At 42.5% G+C, this 19,620-nt stretch overlaps 1 protein-coding gene across 1 annotated transcript; it reads right to left on the reverse strand.

Moving 5' to 3' along the window:
* Positions 1-948: 948 nt before the first annotated feature.
* On the reverse strand, positions 949-18,252 carry LOC118769629 (probable carboxypeptidase X1). The gene is made up of 13 exons (XM_036516836.1): positions 17,890-18,252; positions 12,842-12,951; positions 12,540-12,679; positions 11,967-12,051; positions 10,088-10,238; positions 9,138-9,226; positions 8,632-8,755; positions 4,848-5,044; positions 4,211-4,390; positions 2,530-2,824; positions 1,904-2,043; positions 1,455-1,557; positions 949-1,314 (listed from the first exon to the last, which is right to left on the reverse strand). Exons 1-13 carry the CDS (start codon positions 18,233-18,235, stop codon positions 1,001-1,003), a joined length of 2,274 nt encoding a protein of 757 aa, XP_036372729.1. The 5' UTR covers positions 18,236-18,252; the 3' UTR covers positions 949-1,000.
* Positions 18,253-19,620: the final 1,368 nt, after the last annotated feature.

The following is a 19,620-nucleotide window of genomic DNA, read 5'->3' on the forward strand; positions in this document are numbered from 1 at the left end:
CCCAGAATGCCAGCATTTTCTTTATTGGTTTGTAACAACAGAAGAAAATATATACAATGAAAATGCACATACAATAGAACTCTGATATGTAGCTTTAACTTTAAACTAAATAATAGGTTCAACATAGTTTCTTAGCAGTTCCAGACTGTAAGAGTTTAGAACTCACATACACAAGTATGCGTATCTCACATCTCACGAGCAGCTGACCTCCATCATATTCGCTGAGATGCACGTTATCTTATGAAAAAAAATTACATGTGAGAGTGACGACCAGAAAATGCTGGTGCCCAAGGCATACAATGTTCACTCAATGTGATTCACAAAACTGTGTTTTAATGAATTTCTGTTGAATTCTTCACATTTTAAAAGCCTAACCTTATTAGATTATTTGGCAATGCTTCTTTTAGTTAAGGTGCACTTCATGGAAAGTGAAACTTTATTGCTGATAATGAGGGATTTGGACTTTGTTCCCTTTGAATAGTGGGGTGCATGTCAGTTGCACCCATGTCATTATAATTCAACCCTACAAAACCATGAACCATCTATATTGTACTTGGGAATAGTTGCTATTTTGATGTGTGGAATGGTTTGGTCTTCCTCTTGTAACACTTCTGTATACCTACAAACCAGCGCTTGGTTTCAAATAAAGTTTTCATCTAAGATTTTTACATCAATAACAAAAAGGCATTGCTATTTAGTTCTACCTCCCTGTGTCTTTCAGAGATGTTTTTTTCTTCAAATGTTTACAATAATCTACTTCTCATAATTGATACATTTGAATAGTAAAGGCACAGACCAGGCCATGCAGTACCATTGTGACAAGTGTTCAAAATGGGCGTGACACACTGGCTTTCGGAGGTAGGCCCCAGTATGTACAGCACCCACTAGCCACTTAGACAACCGCACGTGCTTTCCTCCCAGCGTTACATCACACTACGGCTGGCGGCAGAACAAACAGGTAAGGTGCCGCTTTTAGGCCCCAGGCTGCTCTGATTGGTCATTAGAAGGACCTGTGGGCGGCTCTGGCCTTGCGCTCCCGGGCCCGGCGGCGGTTGATGGCCTTGGTGCTGGCGCGCAGCTTGCGCAGCCGCAGGGCCCGCAGGCGCAGCTGCAGGTCCTTGGGGATCTTGCCGCCCTTGGCCAGGATCTCGCGCAGCCTCTGCTTGGGCATCTTGGTGAGGCGGAAGTCGCAGATGGTGGGGCGGGGGTCGTTCCCCACGCGGCACCTGCGCACGGAGGGGATGTAGCCCTCGGCGTGCACCATCACCTTGTATTCTCCCGGATTCAGGAGCCGCCAGTAGTCTCCATCATCGGCTAAGGATGGGGAAAGGGAGATTGACATTTCAACGACCATCATGTGAACACTGAAACACGGTGTACTACTAAGTAAAGGGTTGCAGTGTACTACCGCCAAAAGGTCCTGAATGGTCTGAATCATCACTGAGATAGCAAACCTGTTCTTATGTCATGGTCCAAGTCCTCCACCTTGATGATGGCATTGGCAATGCCAGCCTCTGTGTCCTTGTCTCTCACCACACCCTTGATTCCTCTATGAACCTGTGACACATGCAGGCAGAGTAGACATTAAGATCCACCACAATTTCTGGTTTTAACATTGAAGGAACACAACCTACTAACCGTCAACTGGAGTAACACTGAAAAGCCATTTATGCTTAATGCTTTTTCCCCATTTCTGTGACCAGAACTGTAGAAACATCAGTGAGGTATGATTTTACTCTGACTCTGTTATTGATTTATTCCAATATCATTCAAAAACCGATTGACCCGACTGCAATTCAGTTAGGCGGTTTGTTGGTATTGCAGTCTGACAACAAACAGGACAATACAGAACCAGAGGAGAGACCAAAAGGCAGCTCATGTACTGTAGGGGAGTGGCTCTGACCTGCTCCATGTAGACCAGCAGAGACTCCTTGTTGTTCTCCCACTCAGCTGGCAGCTCACTGACGTGAGGAAACTTGTCACAGGACAGCTCCACCGTGACCTCGAAGCAGTTGGTGTGCAGGTAGCTGAAGTCATTCATGCCTGTAGCACAAGCACAGTAAAGGCATTCTGGTTACATCTCAGCCATGTCACAACATCAGTTACCATAAGGACAGAAATCAATCACCTCCATGAAGGCATAATGGAGGATTTAGAGTTTGGATTTACAGTTTTAACCATCAACGCTGACAAAATCTGAAGATAGGGGTATTTGGCTGAGTCGATCTATCTGTGGTTTCCACTCACGGTCCAAGCGGTGTATAGTCTTGACAGTTTTATAAGATACCCCAAGAGGTCAAAGTCTTGAGGGTTTTAAAAATGTCTTTTGACCAGCAAGAGCTTAGCACTTCAAACAAGAAAACACACTAATCATTCTGCTCAAATGAAGTAAATAAGACAAAATTTCTAACAGAAACCAAAACAGTGTGGCTCTGTAATGGATAATACTGCTCTAGGTGTAAATGACAGCGCTACAGTTCTCTAGGCGTGGGAATGCAGGCAGACTGAGTGATCAGCTTGGGTACATACTGCCTGGGACGGTGTGCCAGTCTCCTCCGTTGATGATGTTGTTGAGGTGCTGGAAGTCCTCGTAGTGGCAGATGCGGCGGTCGGGGTTGGCCATGGCCTGGTTGGTGCTGGCGTAGACCGCAGCCAGCCAGCGGAAGAAACTGTCGTCCGGGGTGGGCGTTTGCTCACGCGGGGCCCAGTCCCGGGTGCAGTCGAAGGGGTAGGTGACCACCAGCTCCCCTCCGTGCAGGTTGGCGCTCAGCACAAACGGGATGTTCTGCATCCAGCTGATGACTGCACGGGTCTCCGGGGCAACCTGAGAGGAGAAACACATTGTGTTTGCCACAAATGTTCTGTAGACACGTAGGGCTAATATATTTATTGAGAGCAAATATTTGACTGTAGCACAAAGTGAAAGGACCGGGTTACGCCCATATCTGAAGGGACAGCTAAGTAAGTATTACATTACGTAACATACAGCACACAATTTACATTCTGAAAGTGCATATTATTGTACTTTGGTTGACTCCCCAAATTAACAAGGCTCACTAAAAATGATGAGACAAAAATGTAGCAGTATTCCAAATGTTTTTGCCAATTTGTTTGTATTGCTCCAAGCTATGTCTCCTACTGGAAAAAAACAGAAACTTGTGACCCTGAGGCACAGATACAAAATATGAAAACAAAAACTTGCAGCCCTGAAGTGCAAAACACGAAAAGAAAAAGAAAACACAAAAAAACGTAGTAAATGAAAATTACAAACAGAGAAGATCCTCAATTAAACATACACAAACATTTAACAACTCGACATACAATACACACACATTTCTACAAACATTTATTTTTCAGCAGTTTTTGAGGACAGGCCAAGACTCTCACGTTGCAAGTTTTTTGTTTTTGCATTTTCTTTTTGTTTCTCAGAGCCACCATAGCCTCCCAACCTATGGTTTATTTTTCCAGATGCCTCAAGCTAACCTAAATTGACCAAGAACCTAATGTGCCACATTTTCCCTCCAGTGTGGGTTAAGAAAAAAAAAAAACCATAGCTTCAACCATTTCCTTAATGCTGCTGCAGTTTGCAGTTGCTCCAAGTAAATAAGTGCCACATGTCCAGAAACTGCTGAAGAAGGGAAGTGCATGCGTTCCTGACAGGGCAAGCTGTTCCCCTTCAGGCACTTGGAGACAGACCGTGCTGTTTTTTCCGTTGTCTGTTAAATCCACTGTCCTTTCATCACTGAGATCAAAATAACTCCTGCTGCTCACAATCCAATCTCTTTAGGTGTTTTTACCTCAAACGATCATACCCTTCCATCAAAACGAGCAGCACCGAGAAGGCATTATTAGACAAATTAGACAAATTAGATGAATGGTCCTGTCTAGAAGGCTGGTGACGGTGTGAAATGTCAAATTATTATTAATTAATATTACATGCTTTAGGAGGCTGCTGTTTCCATCTGATTGTGTGTCACCAGTTCTCTAATTTAAAAGCACGTATTTTTCAGCCAGCTGAAAGACGTTCTGTTTGGGGGTTTCATGTAAAAAAGTTTACTGCAGTAATGACATTCACAGCTTTTACACAATGGCCTGGCTAAAATGACATTGTCTTCATTGCTGAACTCAATGTGGCATAGGCACCAGGAGAGACTGATATACAAAGGGACTGCTGGAGAAAATGTAGGACTGTGAGGCTACATGTACTCACAAAGGCCTCCTCTGAGGTGTAGTACTCTGGGATGGGGATGTAGTGGTTGCTGACTTTGGATTTGTCCGTCGCGTTCTCCTGGGCATCCCACCAAATGTTGTTCAGGTCGGCGAAGTTGTGGTTCATGTCGATACCCTCATAACTGTAACGTCCCAGGGCCCACCCAGACAGCTCTGAGCCCTGGGGGCAGGGGGCAGGGGGCAGGAGGCAGGAAACACAGAGATGGTAATGACAATCCTCATGTGGAGCAGAGCAGTGTGGTAGCAGTAGACGATTATCAGGCTTGACTGATGCAAAAACATGAAGCAAATCTGTGTGATCTCATGCCTGTACTTAAATAGGGCTGGTGTCTCATAATCGGTCTGTGAGCACAAAGCCAGGGAGACCTGCGTTAGTTCCAGATATCAAACAGTGGGAATCTTAGTTCTATTACATACAGCGCTACTCTACTGATACTACTTATAAAGTAGATGAGGTGCACAGAAGCTTGATGCTATGAAGAAACACACACATTCACACAGCAGTGCAACAGTTATTTTCCTGCAGTACATCAGCACGGCATGCATTCTAGCCCGTCCAGCTTCAAGGGCTTCAGGAACACCCCTACTGCTACGATGTTGGCCCCTCCGCCTCCTACCTTCTCATATGCCGCCTCGTAGCCATCGGGGTTCATGGAGGGCAGCAGGTGGATGCGAGTCTCCTTCACCAGGCGAACCACGCGCTGGTTGCCCCTCTTGTACTCGCGGCACAGGTACTGCATCAGGTTTAGCAGCAGCTCCCGGCCCAGGACCTCGTTCCCATGCATCCCCGCCACATAGCGGAACTCCGGTTCACCTGCAGGGGGGATCGTATTACACGACATTATTTATGTGGTTGGCAGGTCCCCTAATCCAGGGTGACGTATTTAACTCACATTTTACATATAATGCATTTAGATAGCTGCATATTTGCCCATATAATGATATGTACCTTGCTCAGCAGTGCCCCATGTGGAAATTAAATGTGCATGCAACTTAAATAGCACCAGTTTGAAACCCTAGCATTTTTGTGTCCCTTTGTACTACTTCAGTCTAAGGTCTCATTGATCTATGCTATACTGAATCCTAGGTTCAGTTTTTGTTATGCTATGTAATATAATGTGTAGTGTAATATGCAGGATTACTTATATGCAACGAAGTTTAGATACATATATACAGTATATAACATATACTCCTGTCCTGAATGTGAGAGTATCTATGGACATGGTGGGGTTTATATTCTCCCAGATATGAAGAGATATGATTAAAGGTAAAGATAACGAACTGTGAAAAACATTTTCAACTGACCAGCAATACCACCTTCCTAGAACAGAAATAATTAGATGTGTTCAGAAATGTCCTGGTACTCACATACATTTTAGTGTATGCAAACTTTGATACAGAACGCTGCCTCATGTCTGGTTCCCCCCCCCCTGGTTTCCCAGTGGTGGAATGAACTTCCACACCTCATCCATTCTGCTGAGTTCCTCTCTGTCTTCAAGAAACATCTGAAGACACAGCTCTTCTGCTCTCACCTGAGCACCTGAAACACTTCCCCCTATCTCCTATATAAACTATATTTAAAAAAAGTAATGGTTTGGCTGTAATAGTTAAACATAATGGTTTGGTGTAATGGCTTGGTTGTAATGGTCTATACGTAATAGTTTGTATTAGCTTAACGCACTCACTAGCTTTACCTGCTAGTTGGTACCTCACCTGGCCAACCCTTGGAACTTTGTCATGCAGTACTTATAATATTGTTGACTCTGTATGGTTTTTTGCTTGTGTTGTATTGTACCTCACTTGTAAGTCGCTTAAGGATAAAAGCATTTGCCAAATGAATAAATGTAAATGTAAATGTAACTCAACTTTTAATGTTAACAAGTACCTGAAAACTCCAAATGTCTGAAACTAAATGTCACATCTGTATACTTGACTAAGCCTTTTTTATTTACTTTTTGGTGGTGCTTTTTTTAAGCAAATCCTTTTTGTTATTGCCAAATGTACATTAGGCCCATTTCCACGTGGCAACTTAAGCTCTTGTGTCGGAGCTCTAAAGCAAAATAAATTCAATCCTCCAATACAGTTGCATGCAGCCAATAGCTTTGCACCATAGTGAAGGCAGCACTCAATGGAAAGATAGGTTGCACCCCACAGACATTATTGGAGCCATTTTCAGCCATCTATTGAATCACAGAGTACCTGAGAGCAGTGAGATAGGGAAAACCTGGTCAACCTACACACCTCTGTACCTGGCAGAGTGAAGCCTGTTTGTTCAGCAACTGTGGCCTCCCAGTCAGCAGAGGGCGTAGCCAATTTTGAACCTGACTAACCATAATTAATATCTTTAAGGTGAATAAATAAAAGAACAAAACAGACTGCATTGTTTTTTGTCTTCATGACAAAGGGTGCAACCTCAAGAGAAGTTCCCCTATTAAAGCTTCAATCCACAGTAAATAAGAAGCAATCTCCATGTTTCTTCCTGTTTTCTTCTAGCAATAAATGTATTGTTTGAATGCCATCCTTTGAGAACAAGCCTGACACCCATTACATTCCAAGTAATAAGGTGAAGGTCAGAAAATTAAGTTCTGAAGCAACAGGCCTTCTATAGACCAGACTGTCACTATTCTTTTCATCTCGTCCCTTCCATCAGGCCTGTACATGAGGGAAATCTGGGACTGGTTAGGATCCCATCTGAAACCCACCACAATCAGCTCGCCTCAACTGACCCCCCTCCCTCTCTGGATTCCTGTTAAGAAACTCTAAATTAAAAGCACATGCCAACTCCTGAGTCAAACAAAAGGCTCTCCAGCCTAATTAACTGTGTAACCACAGCCACAGAAATCTGGCTCTCCCCCTAACATAAATAAAGTACATGAAAATGTGATTGCTTCTTACTATCTGTCTAGTCACTTTTTCAACAAGAAAGGGGAATTTTAGCAGGACATGGAGGAGTAGCATTAGTAAGATGAAACTATGGGTAGCTAAAGTGAATAAAAGTGCATTTAGGCAGCTTGGTAGGTATTGTTTAAGGAATATTTAAATAAAAAGCTTTGGAATCTGAATCCTGGAAGAGGCACTGTTGCTCTTCTCTTCAGCAAAGACCTTAACCTCAAATGCTTCACTGAGCAACCAGCTGTATACATCTATGACATGTGAGCTATGCAAGGCCTCTGCAATACAAACAAAATAAGCAATGTAAAGAACATGTTAAAAGAGGAGAACCAGCACAGAACGTTTCAATAAACTTGCTGGGTAGCAGTAGCAAAAGTTTTCAAGATATACCTTCTACCACATGTCCCACATGAGTTTTTACTGTCTTTCAAAAAAAGTTGCACTTCGTAATTGTATAATATCATAACATTATTATTTTCCCAGCTATAGCAAGTCACTGACCCCCACACTCCAAACACACACAGACACACACAGACCCCAGCATTGCTCCAAATGCTCTAAGTTGTTCCATTTTCCTAGAGTTTGTCCAAAGCTGGTCTCCTTCATGGCATTTGCAATTGCAGTTGTTATTATGGCATTGTGGCAGTGAGAGACTGTAGATGTCGCCAGTGCTGACTGGCCTCTTTCAGTACTGTATACAGCCGCCAGACTGAGTCTGTTAGGCCAATGCAAACTGTCTTAAGCCAATGAAAATACTTTGTCTGTGTGTAAATGAGGCTGCATTACCCACTTTTGAAGTTGCAAACAGCAATACTTTTATTTAGGTAATTACTTTTCAGGCAAATCAACTGCATTTGAAAATATCATATAATTAAGCGTTTAAAACATCACATTAATTTAAATGATTTATTAGTATGGAGAGAACTAATAATCCTATTATGCTCCCATCACAAAAATGCTCGCTGTTCAGGTGCCATGTCTTTGGATTTATTGCCTGTACAGTATATGAGGTGTAGCAAAAATATTTTAAAATAGTAAAAAGGTAACATAATAAATCCAGCTTCAGTTTTGGTTTGGTAGATCTTTGAGCATTTTGCGCTTATTCCGAATTCTTGGTTTGTTCAAGGGATTGACATCCCAAATTGAGTTTGATTTTTTTACTTTCCACTTTTTTAAGTTTTCAGCCACATTTAACCTGATTTTTACTGAAATAAAAGGGAGTGGGAGTTCTAGTTGTCCAATAACCATTGTGTGTGTGGGTCACATGATCTCATATGAGCACTACCACAGTCAAATGACACTCAGTGACTTAGTAGATAGTGAGGTAAGTTGATTCAGACTGATTGCTCTGTGCATACATGCAAAATGCACACATGCACACAAATATATGTGCATGCACACATACATATGTATATGCATGCACAAATATATGTGCATGCACACATACACATGTATATGCATGCACAAATATTATGTGCATGTACATACACACAAACAGGCGGCACTCACCCAGTTCGTGTTTGCCCGGGTTGTCAGAGATCTCCATGACATACAGCTTGAGCCCTGTGTAACTCTTTCCAATGCTGTATATGCGAGTGATGTCAGGGCACTCCTCAGTCACTGACTTCATGAGCTGGGGAAAAGGCACAGCGCAGCACACTCTCAGTACAAAGGGAGCCACTGTGCTATGAACACCTGTTATAGGTAAACATGCCATGCAGCCATCTTTGCACAATTAAGCACCACATGGTGGACACTGGCTGGTACTGTACTTAATGTGTGGCAACTTACAGGATGATAAAAACACCTAATATTGGGATGGCATGTGTGCTGTCTGCAGAGTTATGGGTTGGCACATCATACTCCACTCCTATGCATCTTTTTCAGACATATGTTTCTAGAGAGCCATCTGTGTCCTTGTAAGCTAATAGAGCAAAAGAGAAAGAAGGAGAGAGAAAAAGAGTGCAACTGCAAGATCTATCTCCATCCTGAAGTTTCAGGCTATTCATATACACCTTTCTCATCTCCTTGTAGTTGTGGTGTCTGAAGTCCAGGTCATCCTTGGATCCTAGGTCTGTCTCCCACACATATATGTTATTAGGATCTAGATGATGGAAAGAGCAGTTTTAGTGACACTTGTGCTACCCAGTGACACAAAGAGACTACAGTTATTGTGCTATCTTAGACAGTGCTTAAACCTCTGAATGAGATTCTCCAAGAACTAAGAGATGCATTCTCCATAGTGGATGTCATTGGCTATTGCATGTGTCCACATAAACATGTGAATGAATTGACCACCTCTCTCAAAGTCTTTACATTGGACCCAGCTGTGAATGCAACCTTATAGGCATCTCATAAATCTATTGTGATCTTTTTCATATGACTCAATCCAGAAGGGAATACTCCACCATCTAGTATGTTTTCTCCCTGTCCCATATTTCCAGATAATTTTAATTTGTACTAGTGTTGGGTGGTTCACATTCCAGAGACATTTTATCAAATTAAGTGGATCATTCGTTCCTTTATGGTGAGACACTCACACATTTCCTGGGAAATATCTCAATAGCTAAAAGACATTACAGAAGAGAGCTGCTTATTCTAGATTTCACAAGGCACATAATACTATGTATATTAAATCAATAGTGGAGAGGCCAGTTTCACTCCCAATGTGACCTTCAGGCAATGGACCAGTAAAAACACTTTTTATTACTGCAGCTGACACCCAGGGCGATTTACACTGCTGCTTCTGCAGCTATTGCATGTACACTCTTACCTTGGAGTAATTTGGACTGAGATCTATTTACAGGTCAGCTGCAACCTTTCCAGTGATGGAAGCAGGGCTTTACCCGTGAGAATACCAGCAGAATGAAACCAGACTATACCACCTCCTTGCTGGCAGTGTGATGTTGCAGTGACACTGCTGTTGTGCCGTGGGGATGATGGCAGTGACGGTGCATTGACGTACCCGGCAGGGGACAGCCCAGCACCTCTGCTCTCAGGCATATGGTCCCGTTCTCGAACCAGGTCTGCGGATTGATGCGGATGTAGCGGGCCACCGTTGGCTCTGGTAACAGGCCCAGCACTGGCGTCTCTGCATCCTGGTTGCCTTCAAATATCTAGGAGGTCCCATATTATCTATTATTATTATTTATATTTTTGACATTTGTCACTATCATTTTTTAATAGCCAATAGGCTTGTCTCACCATGACAATGGCTATGGCTGTGTAAGGTGAAGCAAGTACAATTCTCCTATACAAATACAAACCTACTGCTACTATTTTCCACACTACAAGTCCTCCAGTGTATTAAGTAGCTGAATGGAGTATAGGCATATCTCCCTGGTGCTCTCCGAGCAACCCAAATAAGTCACAGAGTGCAGAGAGTGATGAGACGAAGGGACCATGACAAAAACGACCCACCCCTGCCCAGCAGAACGAAGCCAGTTTGTTCGGCCACTGTGGCCTCCCTGTCAATGTCAGCAGATGACATGGTGAGGCTCCATATAATTATAAGAATTGGAGCCCTTCCATTCTTCAGAACACAGTCTAATTGTATTCACCAAAAATGTAGTTTTTGGAGACATCCTTCATGCAGTTAACCATAAAATACAAAAATACATAATATTATTATTACTAGGTAGTATGTGGTTTTTTTCATTGGACTTCATGACTCATCTTAGGACCCATTTACACAGTTGCCATTTTGCTGCCCTGATTTAGTCAATGGGTTTGCCAGAAAAAGCACATTTTTGTTCATTCCTGGTTTTTTGTTGTAGTTAAGATGGCATGGTTTGAGGTTACAGGGCATTCCCACATACTCACTGAACCAACAAGTGGGACACAGTTTGCCCGTCAATGCCCAGCGTGGCCTGGCACAGTGGGGCTGGCATCAGGTCGGACACCTTCTCCAAAAAAAAACCCTTTCACCTCGACTGATGCTGCTGGGTTCTGAGGCTGCCAAGAGAGGCCCATTTAATAAGAGAGGGAGTGTGTACCAGTGAGCTGGGCTTGACTTGCACCAGTGGAGAAAGGGGAGTGAGGGGAAACTAATAACTGCAGCTGGAAGAGAGACAGACCGGTGCCCATAAACACTCCTCACGTAATCCAGTTTGATTTCATTTCCTCGTGTTGAAATTCTCTGCAAACTAAATTTGCTGTGCTGGGCAAAAGCCTGTATGCCTCTATGCACGGAAATATTCCTGCTGAACAAAAAATACAAAGCACTCTGTTGTTGAAGTTAAAAATAATGAACAAAGTAAATTATGAAAGGGGAGGACATTAAAAGCCTGGATAACACATTACATTGTATACCAGTGTACGTATACCAGTGTAGTTACACTGCAACTAACTGGGTAACAACTGCATGTCACTACACATTAACTACACTGTAATTGGTGTTCATAGGGTTCAACATGTTACTACTGTAAATAATTATGTAACAGCAGTGTAACTACAGTGTAACAACATGCCATTAAAGAATAATTTCATTGTGATTGTTAGTTACAGCTTGTCTGTGATGTGATGAGTCATGTTGTCACAATGTATGTGATCCAATCACTAAAATCTATTTTTTTAATATCTTAATTTTTTAAGGTGTTATTTAAGATGTGAGTTTCTTATACCTAAAGACAATTGTCTTTAACTTTTACAGTTTATTTTAAATGTATGGTCATTCCACGTATAAACAACAGAAGTGTAAGGCATGTTAAGTATTCAGCTGGTTGAACCTCCACCCCAATGGCCTCATTTACCAGCCATAAAGGTGGCTGACCCAGGCTGATCTGACACATGCCTGAAAAGAGAGGCGTATGCTGTGTACCATATATTCTCCTGTTGGGACTTACCGCCTCCTCTGTCCCATTCATGCAGGGCTTCCAGAAGAGGGAGTCATTACTCAGCTGGACCTTGTAGGTGTGGACCCAGTCCCAGCTACAGAGAGACACAACATTGATTCCACTGACGGTGACTGAGTGTAATTTTGCATGGAAAAATAAGGGTGCAGAACATGCAATTTACAGTTAATATCATTTAAAGATTGCGGTTAAAACTGCAACATATGTAAGTTGATCTGGGTAAGAGTGGCTGCAAAATGACAGTAATGTAATGCGATGGATGTAAGGGCAATTTCTTCAGGCCTTTGGAAGGACTCAGTAGCGTATTTTATGTTCAGCAGACTCAAAACCTCTCTATTTTGCCATCCAAAATTAAGGCCAAAAATGTTACCATGTGTGACTGTTCAGCAGTCAAGAAGCATTGTGCTTAATTTGAGAGCTATATACAGATATTTATCGCAATACTTCTGTTTGTTAATGCAATGTCCTTATCTCCAGAGGGTGTTGAGAGAAATTACCAGTTTGTAACAATGGTGCCTAACACACAGGTTGGGTTAGGTCATGGCAGGCGTATGGTTCACTGACCTCCAGATGGAATTGCGTCCCTGCAGGATGACCCCAGTGAAGAGGGTGGGCCGGCGGGCGTCCACCTCCAGCCACTGGTTTTGGTCTTCATACCGGGCACACCAGGCCCCATCATACAGGTCCCCATCCTCCAGGCCAGACTACACATCCACACGTGACAGCATTGTACACACAGTTTACTGCCAAAGGTAGGCAACAATGTATTGCTTGAACACAAAGGTAAAGACACCGATACAGTGTAATGTGCTCATGCCAACGGTAATGTGTTCTGGTGGCGGTCACTGGGTCCACCTGAGACTCACCTGAATGTTGAGTCGCCCACGGTGAGGACCCAGACCCATCCGCTGAAACGAGGAGGACTGGAGCTGTGTGTCATCAACCCGCAGAGACTCCAGACCCAAAGGAGGACAGTCTAATGGAGAGAGGGGACAAGTGTGCAATGACTGATCGATTGATAGACATTCTCAAATACATATTTACAGATAGTGCGATGAGAAATGTGGGGAGAAAAGCATCTATTTTGGAGTGAGAGAAACCTCTACACTCGGCACTGGGGATGTCTCTGGTCATATCTTGAACATTCATTTGAATTCTTACATTTTTAGAAACGCACTGTCAGTAGAAAGTCATTGTGAGTTTAATTTGAGGTCTATGTGTCTGACTCCCATGTTAGAAGTAGCTGTGGCACAATCAAGGCTCTGGAGGAGGAGCGGCTGTCGCCTTATCCCTGCCTAGTGTTTATCTGACTCGACACAGCGCTGGCATGCCAGTGCGGGTCTGTTTAATAGCCTCACACTGATATCCTGCCTCCCCAGCTGGATATGTGAGAGACACTTATTGTTGAAGAGGTTTAGCTCGGTCCACTGATTTCTTTGGCTGCCGCGGCTAAGAACATTCCAGCTGAAGGGTTCAGCTTATACCCTTTTGCCCTTCTGCCTGTGACGCCTGCCAGATCAAAGCCCTGCACCCTGTTTCTGACCTATCCAGCCCACAGAGCATGCTCCCAAAGTTTCTTGTATAAAAGCCCTGTGCCCACGATATGCAAAGTGGGTGACTACTCTCAGATGAAAGGTGGTAAGCATCCAATATAACCACTGAGGCAATTCCGAGTGATGAATTTCAGCAGAAAATGACATTTTTCACTTTTTACAAAATGTTCTTAATTCATTTCAATCACTGCCAAACTCTTGATATGGAATAATTACAAACCATAACACTTTCATGATTTCATTACATAGGATACAGGACAAAGTACAACAGGGGTGTCATATAGTGGCATATTTTATTAGAATGTGAGAAAGCCAGCAATGATGACAAAAGGACAGAGCAGAAAGTTGCTTAAAAGATGCATATTAAGAAGGAATCACTGTTGCACGTTCTGTGAATCTAGGCTGAGAGACCATAATATGTAATTTACAGCAGGGAGTTTCGATATGAAACTCCTTTTACTGACTTTGGTCCCAGGTATTAGTTTGACAAAGTAGTGTGGGGAATTGTATTTTGTGTGCTTGGATACTATGTGGCACATTGCTGTTCTACAACTGAGCTGCACATTTCACCTGAGTTACCTCAGTAAAGACAACATAAACAAATCAGCCATGCATGTGTTACACAACATAGAAAATGTGAGCCAGGAGCAGACCTATGACAAAAGTAATCATTAATTCTGAAATAACATGTTATAATTGTATCTCGTTGTGCAAGGCATATCAGTCCATACTCCAACTCCCATATATGTAGTTCCTTGCATCCTGTGACCTTTCTGTTAGGTCCCAAGTGTTTGTAGTGAGAGCTTGGCAGAGTGAGGAACAGTCAGACGTGGTTAACGGTAAAGAACAGCTGGTGAGGCTGTAAACACGGAGCAGTGCAGCTCCAGAGGTGCTGGGGTTGTGTAAGTCCAATCACGTCGGGAAGACGGGGAATTCCCACCAGCGTTTAACAATCAGCCACATCTGCATATACAACAGCTCAGAAATCAGCATCTCTCGGTGGTCTAGACTCCTTGATGACTGAATAAATACATCTGGCCCAAACTGGCTCACAGAGTTTTCTAGTAGCTGCTCACAAGAAAAGACAAAGAAAAAGAAAAACAAAATACACAGAGATAGTCCAAAAATGTTCAGGAAATGTTACAAGAATGTAAAACCACAATGTTACCAGAATCGCTACCCACCCATGCATTACAAAACATTTAGAATTCAACAAAACTCAATTTTCCTGGTGACAGAATCATCTCTGGAGACAATGGAAGGGGATATTTCCCAAAAATATAAGCAGATATTTATTCTGAACCCCAACCCATTGGAATCACTTAAAAAACAGCAGTCATGGTCTGGTCTGGTTGCAATAAAAAGGTCAGAGGTCTGCTCACAATCCTTCAGGGTGAAAATCCCCAACTTTTCAGTGTCATGATCGTCCACCAAGAAGCCTTGAGTACAGCACACAGGAACACATACCAGTTCCCATAGATCACCATAGCAATTCTGCTAGACAATCATATTTTTGTTGTTAACTGTTTTTGCTGTGTAGTGATTTTTGGCAGAAGTTTAAGCAGTTATTTTCTCTGAAATTCAGTTGAACCATTTCAGTAACCTTAGTGTTTTGTGTATTTGTTCAAAAGCTCTGCAGTGAATAGTAGAATAGTACTCCCTGACAAAGCTACACATTACTGGAGGACAGCCAAGGCATTTCTTTGGAAAAAATATCTGCTTGGAGGCTTTCCAAGGAATCCAATTCCAGTCAGAGACAGTCTGTTCCAAGGGACCCCCTACAAACCAGGTCAGTGTTCCATGAAAGAGTTTCAAGAGGGGGCTCTACACTTACAAATTAAGGCCACAAATTCCCATTTGAGGAAGGTCTGTGTATACAACATCTGACAACAACATGCATGTCCACACTGGCATGCCTGTGACAGAGATAACTGATCAGATAAACAGGGATTTTGGTATCTGCACTCTATAGTTGTTTTCAGTTCAACACTGAATCAAAAGAAGAACTCCCAATGTTCCAGAGACTCCTGCTTCTGTGCAGGTAATTCATGCTTGATCATGAGGTGTAGTATCTTTGTTTAATACAACATCTTATGGGATAACAAAATGAGATACCCTTATTGTAGAGAAACTGATAACATAGTTGAAGTTTAGACTTCAACTATGTTATCAACAGAAGTGACTTCATGTAAATCCAAGTTTTCATCTCTTATTTAGAACAGAAATCTGGAAGTCGTGTAAGACGAGTGTTTGCATGAGCTCTTGGGATGTACTTGTCTGGCAGAAAAATAGAAGGCACTGAAGCTGAGGAGTTAAAGCGAACTTAGACTGATCCGCTCTGGCCTCGGGGACTATGGCTTGGCTGGATGAGTTTTAAGCCATGCTGAGACCCCCCTCCTCCCCACTCACAGACACAGACACAGACACACACAGACACACACACACTCACACACATGCGCATGAACACACACTTCCCCCATCCTCTTTGGTCCATTCCCCTGGGTCCTATTCCACCTCCCCCCATCCTGTCCACAGTCACTCTGGATCGGGCTTCCAGTTCCACACCATCAGGAAACAGGGTTCCAAGGACGCAGCCGGTGAAAAGGGCTGTGGGCTGCGGTCAGTGAACAGAGAAGGCCTCATGGCACATACTAGGGGTGGAGGGGGGATGTTGAATGAAACCTGAGACTACAGCAACACAAAGGGAGTGAAGAGCTGTATGCGCAGCAGGCTGGACATGCATGCCAAACCCATCTGCCACAGAGAAAACACTGCAGTATCTTGTACAGTATGTCTTGTACTCTCCCTGCAGCAATTCCTTTATGTTCACACAGCTGTTTATAAGGTGTATCTGACACAATCCTCAGTGGTGACAAATTCTCCAAGGCTAAACTTTTAAATCTCCTATGTTTAACTTTAAAACTCTTTCAAGCAAAGCTGGAAGGACAGACACAGAGTGGAACAAATAGCAGGAGTCAGTTGGCTATCTGGAAGTAAAAACAAACAAAAAAACTGCAGGAAATTCTACACATGAATCTCAATATGCATTATGGTTGGCTCAACATTTGGAAACTGTGGAAACAGATTGTTCTTAAAATAAGCTCTTGAGTGTTGCTTAGATGTGGCACCAGCAGTGCCCCTCAGCCAAACATGCTGAGGTAGTGTTTCTCAGCGGCTGATAAAATTCCCAAACGAATGCGTGACTTTGGGTAAATACAGATATGTCAGATTTGGATGGATACGAATATGCCTGTAACATATTTCTCACGACGATAAACTTCATCAGCGCTGCTAAGGGCACGATACATATCTGAGGAAATCTCACTGCGTAGTGATTCGTCTAATACCACCACAATACCAAGGACCACTGCGAAAACAAATGTTTCTACCACTCGCATGCCACTGATCTGCTGTCCACAGCAGAGATGTGGTCCTGGCGCATGAAAACTGTTGCCAGGGTGGATTAGTTCCGCTGTTATTGTCACCATGTGAGCACATTCTCATCCTAGCACTTTATCAGAGTGTATCAGACGCGTGTGCATATAAGCATGTTGCTGTTCCACCACAACGGATTTAAACCTTTGCAGGAGAGATATTGAAACCCTGAGTTTGGTAGTCTTTTCGCTGGTGAGAACAATGACTAAGAGATGGAAAAGCTAACTCATATACCAGATCGGCTGCTCCGTGGTTTACCATTTCTTCTGAACACCAAACCACAAACATGTAATTCCGCTGACTACAGAAAAAAATCACAGCATTCAGCTTTAAAGCAATTCAACGACATGACCTACTTTGATAAATTAACCTTGGCTCCACACAAGAGCGCACTGGTTGGCGCACGCGTTTCCATGCCATAATGAGTTAACTAATGAGAGCAACTGGCAGAATACCGGTTGAATTTGTTATGCGCTGTGTTAACTACCCAATGAACTTGTGGACAGCGCAATAAAAAAAAACTGTATTATGTACAATATTTCAGGCGATTAATACAATGTAAATTCTTGGCTCTTCTTTTCAGCAGCTGAAAACTAATCCGTCACAACCTACCCCGTATATTGATATTTGGATACGTATTCCAAAGGTTCAGGGACAGGTTTTTAATTTGTTAGAATAAAATAATACAGTGCCAATGCTAATATTACTCATCAACCACATCATTGATCTTTTTCTCCGTGTTTGATCATGCAAAGAAGAGTTTTCAAGCACAGTGTTTAATGTATTCAAACGTTCACCTAACTCATTAAAATGTCATTGAAATGTGATACTGTATATAATGCAAAATCGTGAAAAGATCTCATTATTGCACCGTGTAGTGTCATGACATGGGGAAAAAGGTATCAACATGAGACGCGAAATCTCACCTAGTTCTTGCTTTTCATCCTCAACTTCTTTGGTCCCGACTGTTGGCTTCACAGTCGTATCAAGACGTTGAGTTGAATGTTGAGTGCTGAAGCTTTCAGCTGTGGTAGCCTTCGGTGCATCCGTTGTTTGGACAAAGGGCTTTGCAGTAGTAGTTAGAATTGTAGCTGCTGGAGGTATAGATTCGGTGCTAATGCTGGCATTGTTTAGAAAGACAGTATTATTAATATATTTCGTTTTATTAATATTAGTATCAGGGATTGTTTCATTGTTGACCGGAGTAACACCACCTGACGTTCTCACTATGCCAATTAAAACGAAACAAAAGGTTACCCCGACCCAAGCCATTCGTGCTCCTTCGTGCATCATTGGCAAAGGTTTGCTGGAGAAAAAAGTTTCCCCTCTCTAGATAAAAGACGCTTGGATATCACCGTAATACTGCAAAAAGAAGCGCCAGAATGGCATTATGGAATACCAATCGGACATATGTTACCGTATATTTTCGTATAGAATACACGGTTAAATGTGCAATTTTTGCGCAAAATAGACATTCAGACAGTGCGTGCACGCTAAAACGTGGTTCTTTCGGTAACATTTGAACACATTTGTTTAAATTACCTCCACATTATTAAGGAACGAAGCGATATATTAAAGTATTACATTTGAATGTAACCTCAAAGATTGGTGGATGCATGGGGAAGTAGTTTAGGGGATGACCGTCAATGAACAAGATGAATTAGCCTCAATTCCTTCAATGGAATAATTTTTTTTACATTACATTGTTCAGCAGATGCCGACATACCAGGCTAACATTTTGAAAATATGATCCACTTTTCTTCTTAATATTTACTGAGGCAATTGAGGTATGCAGCTCGTTGTCTCACATGGGAATCCAACCTCCAACCTTTTGGCTATGGGATCTTATCTACTGCACCTCACTGCCTCTCTGGATCTTTCTGGCAGAGAGCATGAACAGATAAGTAATTTAGTATCCTACATAATACCAACATAAAGTGCTCATAATCATTACATTATATATTCATAACAAATACACAAACATGCATAAAACATATGCCAATCAATCATAGACTGCCATACAGAAAGTTATGCATACATACTGTAAGGTACACCACATCACATTTCAAACAGCATTATCATCACATTATAAATAATTACATTATAAAAATGTCACATATGGTACTGTATGCTTGGTGACATAGCACCCCAAAAGTCTGTCAGTTATAATGACTGTTTGTGAAAGCTAGTTCAGTGCTTATGAGGGTGTTATATGGAATACACATAAATGCTATATGAATGTATTATTGAAGCTATTTCATAGAAAATGTGAATTCAAGGTGAATGAGCAACAGAGTCAGACCAGGTTAACAACACTCCCAGACCAGTAAGTGTGAGCATAACACAGTTCAAGCCCTACCACAAGTTAACTTGTGCTAATCTGACTCAACATATTAGAAACTAAGGGAAGCTAAGTACACACACTACCATACATCACAGTCACTAGATCACAGAATCCATAACACATTTCAATACTACATGTAAAATAAAAGGCAAGTAATACAAGAAGCAGGTGTTAGGGAGTGGAGATTGAGGTGGAATCGAAATGCAGTCTGAAGATGCAGGTCTTCAGTCTGTGTTGTAAGATGGCCGGTGATTCTGCTGTCCTGAGCCCTGTGGGAATTTCATTCCACCACTAGGGGACCAGTGCAGACAGG

The sequence above is a fragment of the Megalops cyprinoides genome, chromosome 22 (genome assembly GCF_013368585.1).
Source record: "Megalops cyprinoides isolate fMegCyp1 chromosome 22, fMegCyp1.pri, whole genome shotgun sequence".
Lineage (NCBI taxonomy): Eukaryota > Metazoa > Chordata > Actinopteri > Elopiformes > Megalopidae > Megalops > Megalops cyprinoides.

Bases quoted from the DNA above. Each gene is read 5' to 3' on its own strand.
- LOC118769629 (XM_036516836.1), bottom strand. From the start codon at position 18,235: ATGGCTTGGGTCGGGGTAACCTTTTGTTTCGTTTTAATTGGCATAGTG. The intron at 2,044-2,529 runs GTATGTACCCAA...CTTGTGCTACAG, and splicing joins CTGGCACACCGTCCCAGGCA to GCATGAATGACTTCAGCTAC. The intron at 1,315-1,454 runs GTTTGCTATCTC...CCCCATCCTTAG, and splicing joins GGACCATGACATAAGAACAG to CCGATGATGGAGACTACTGG.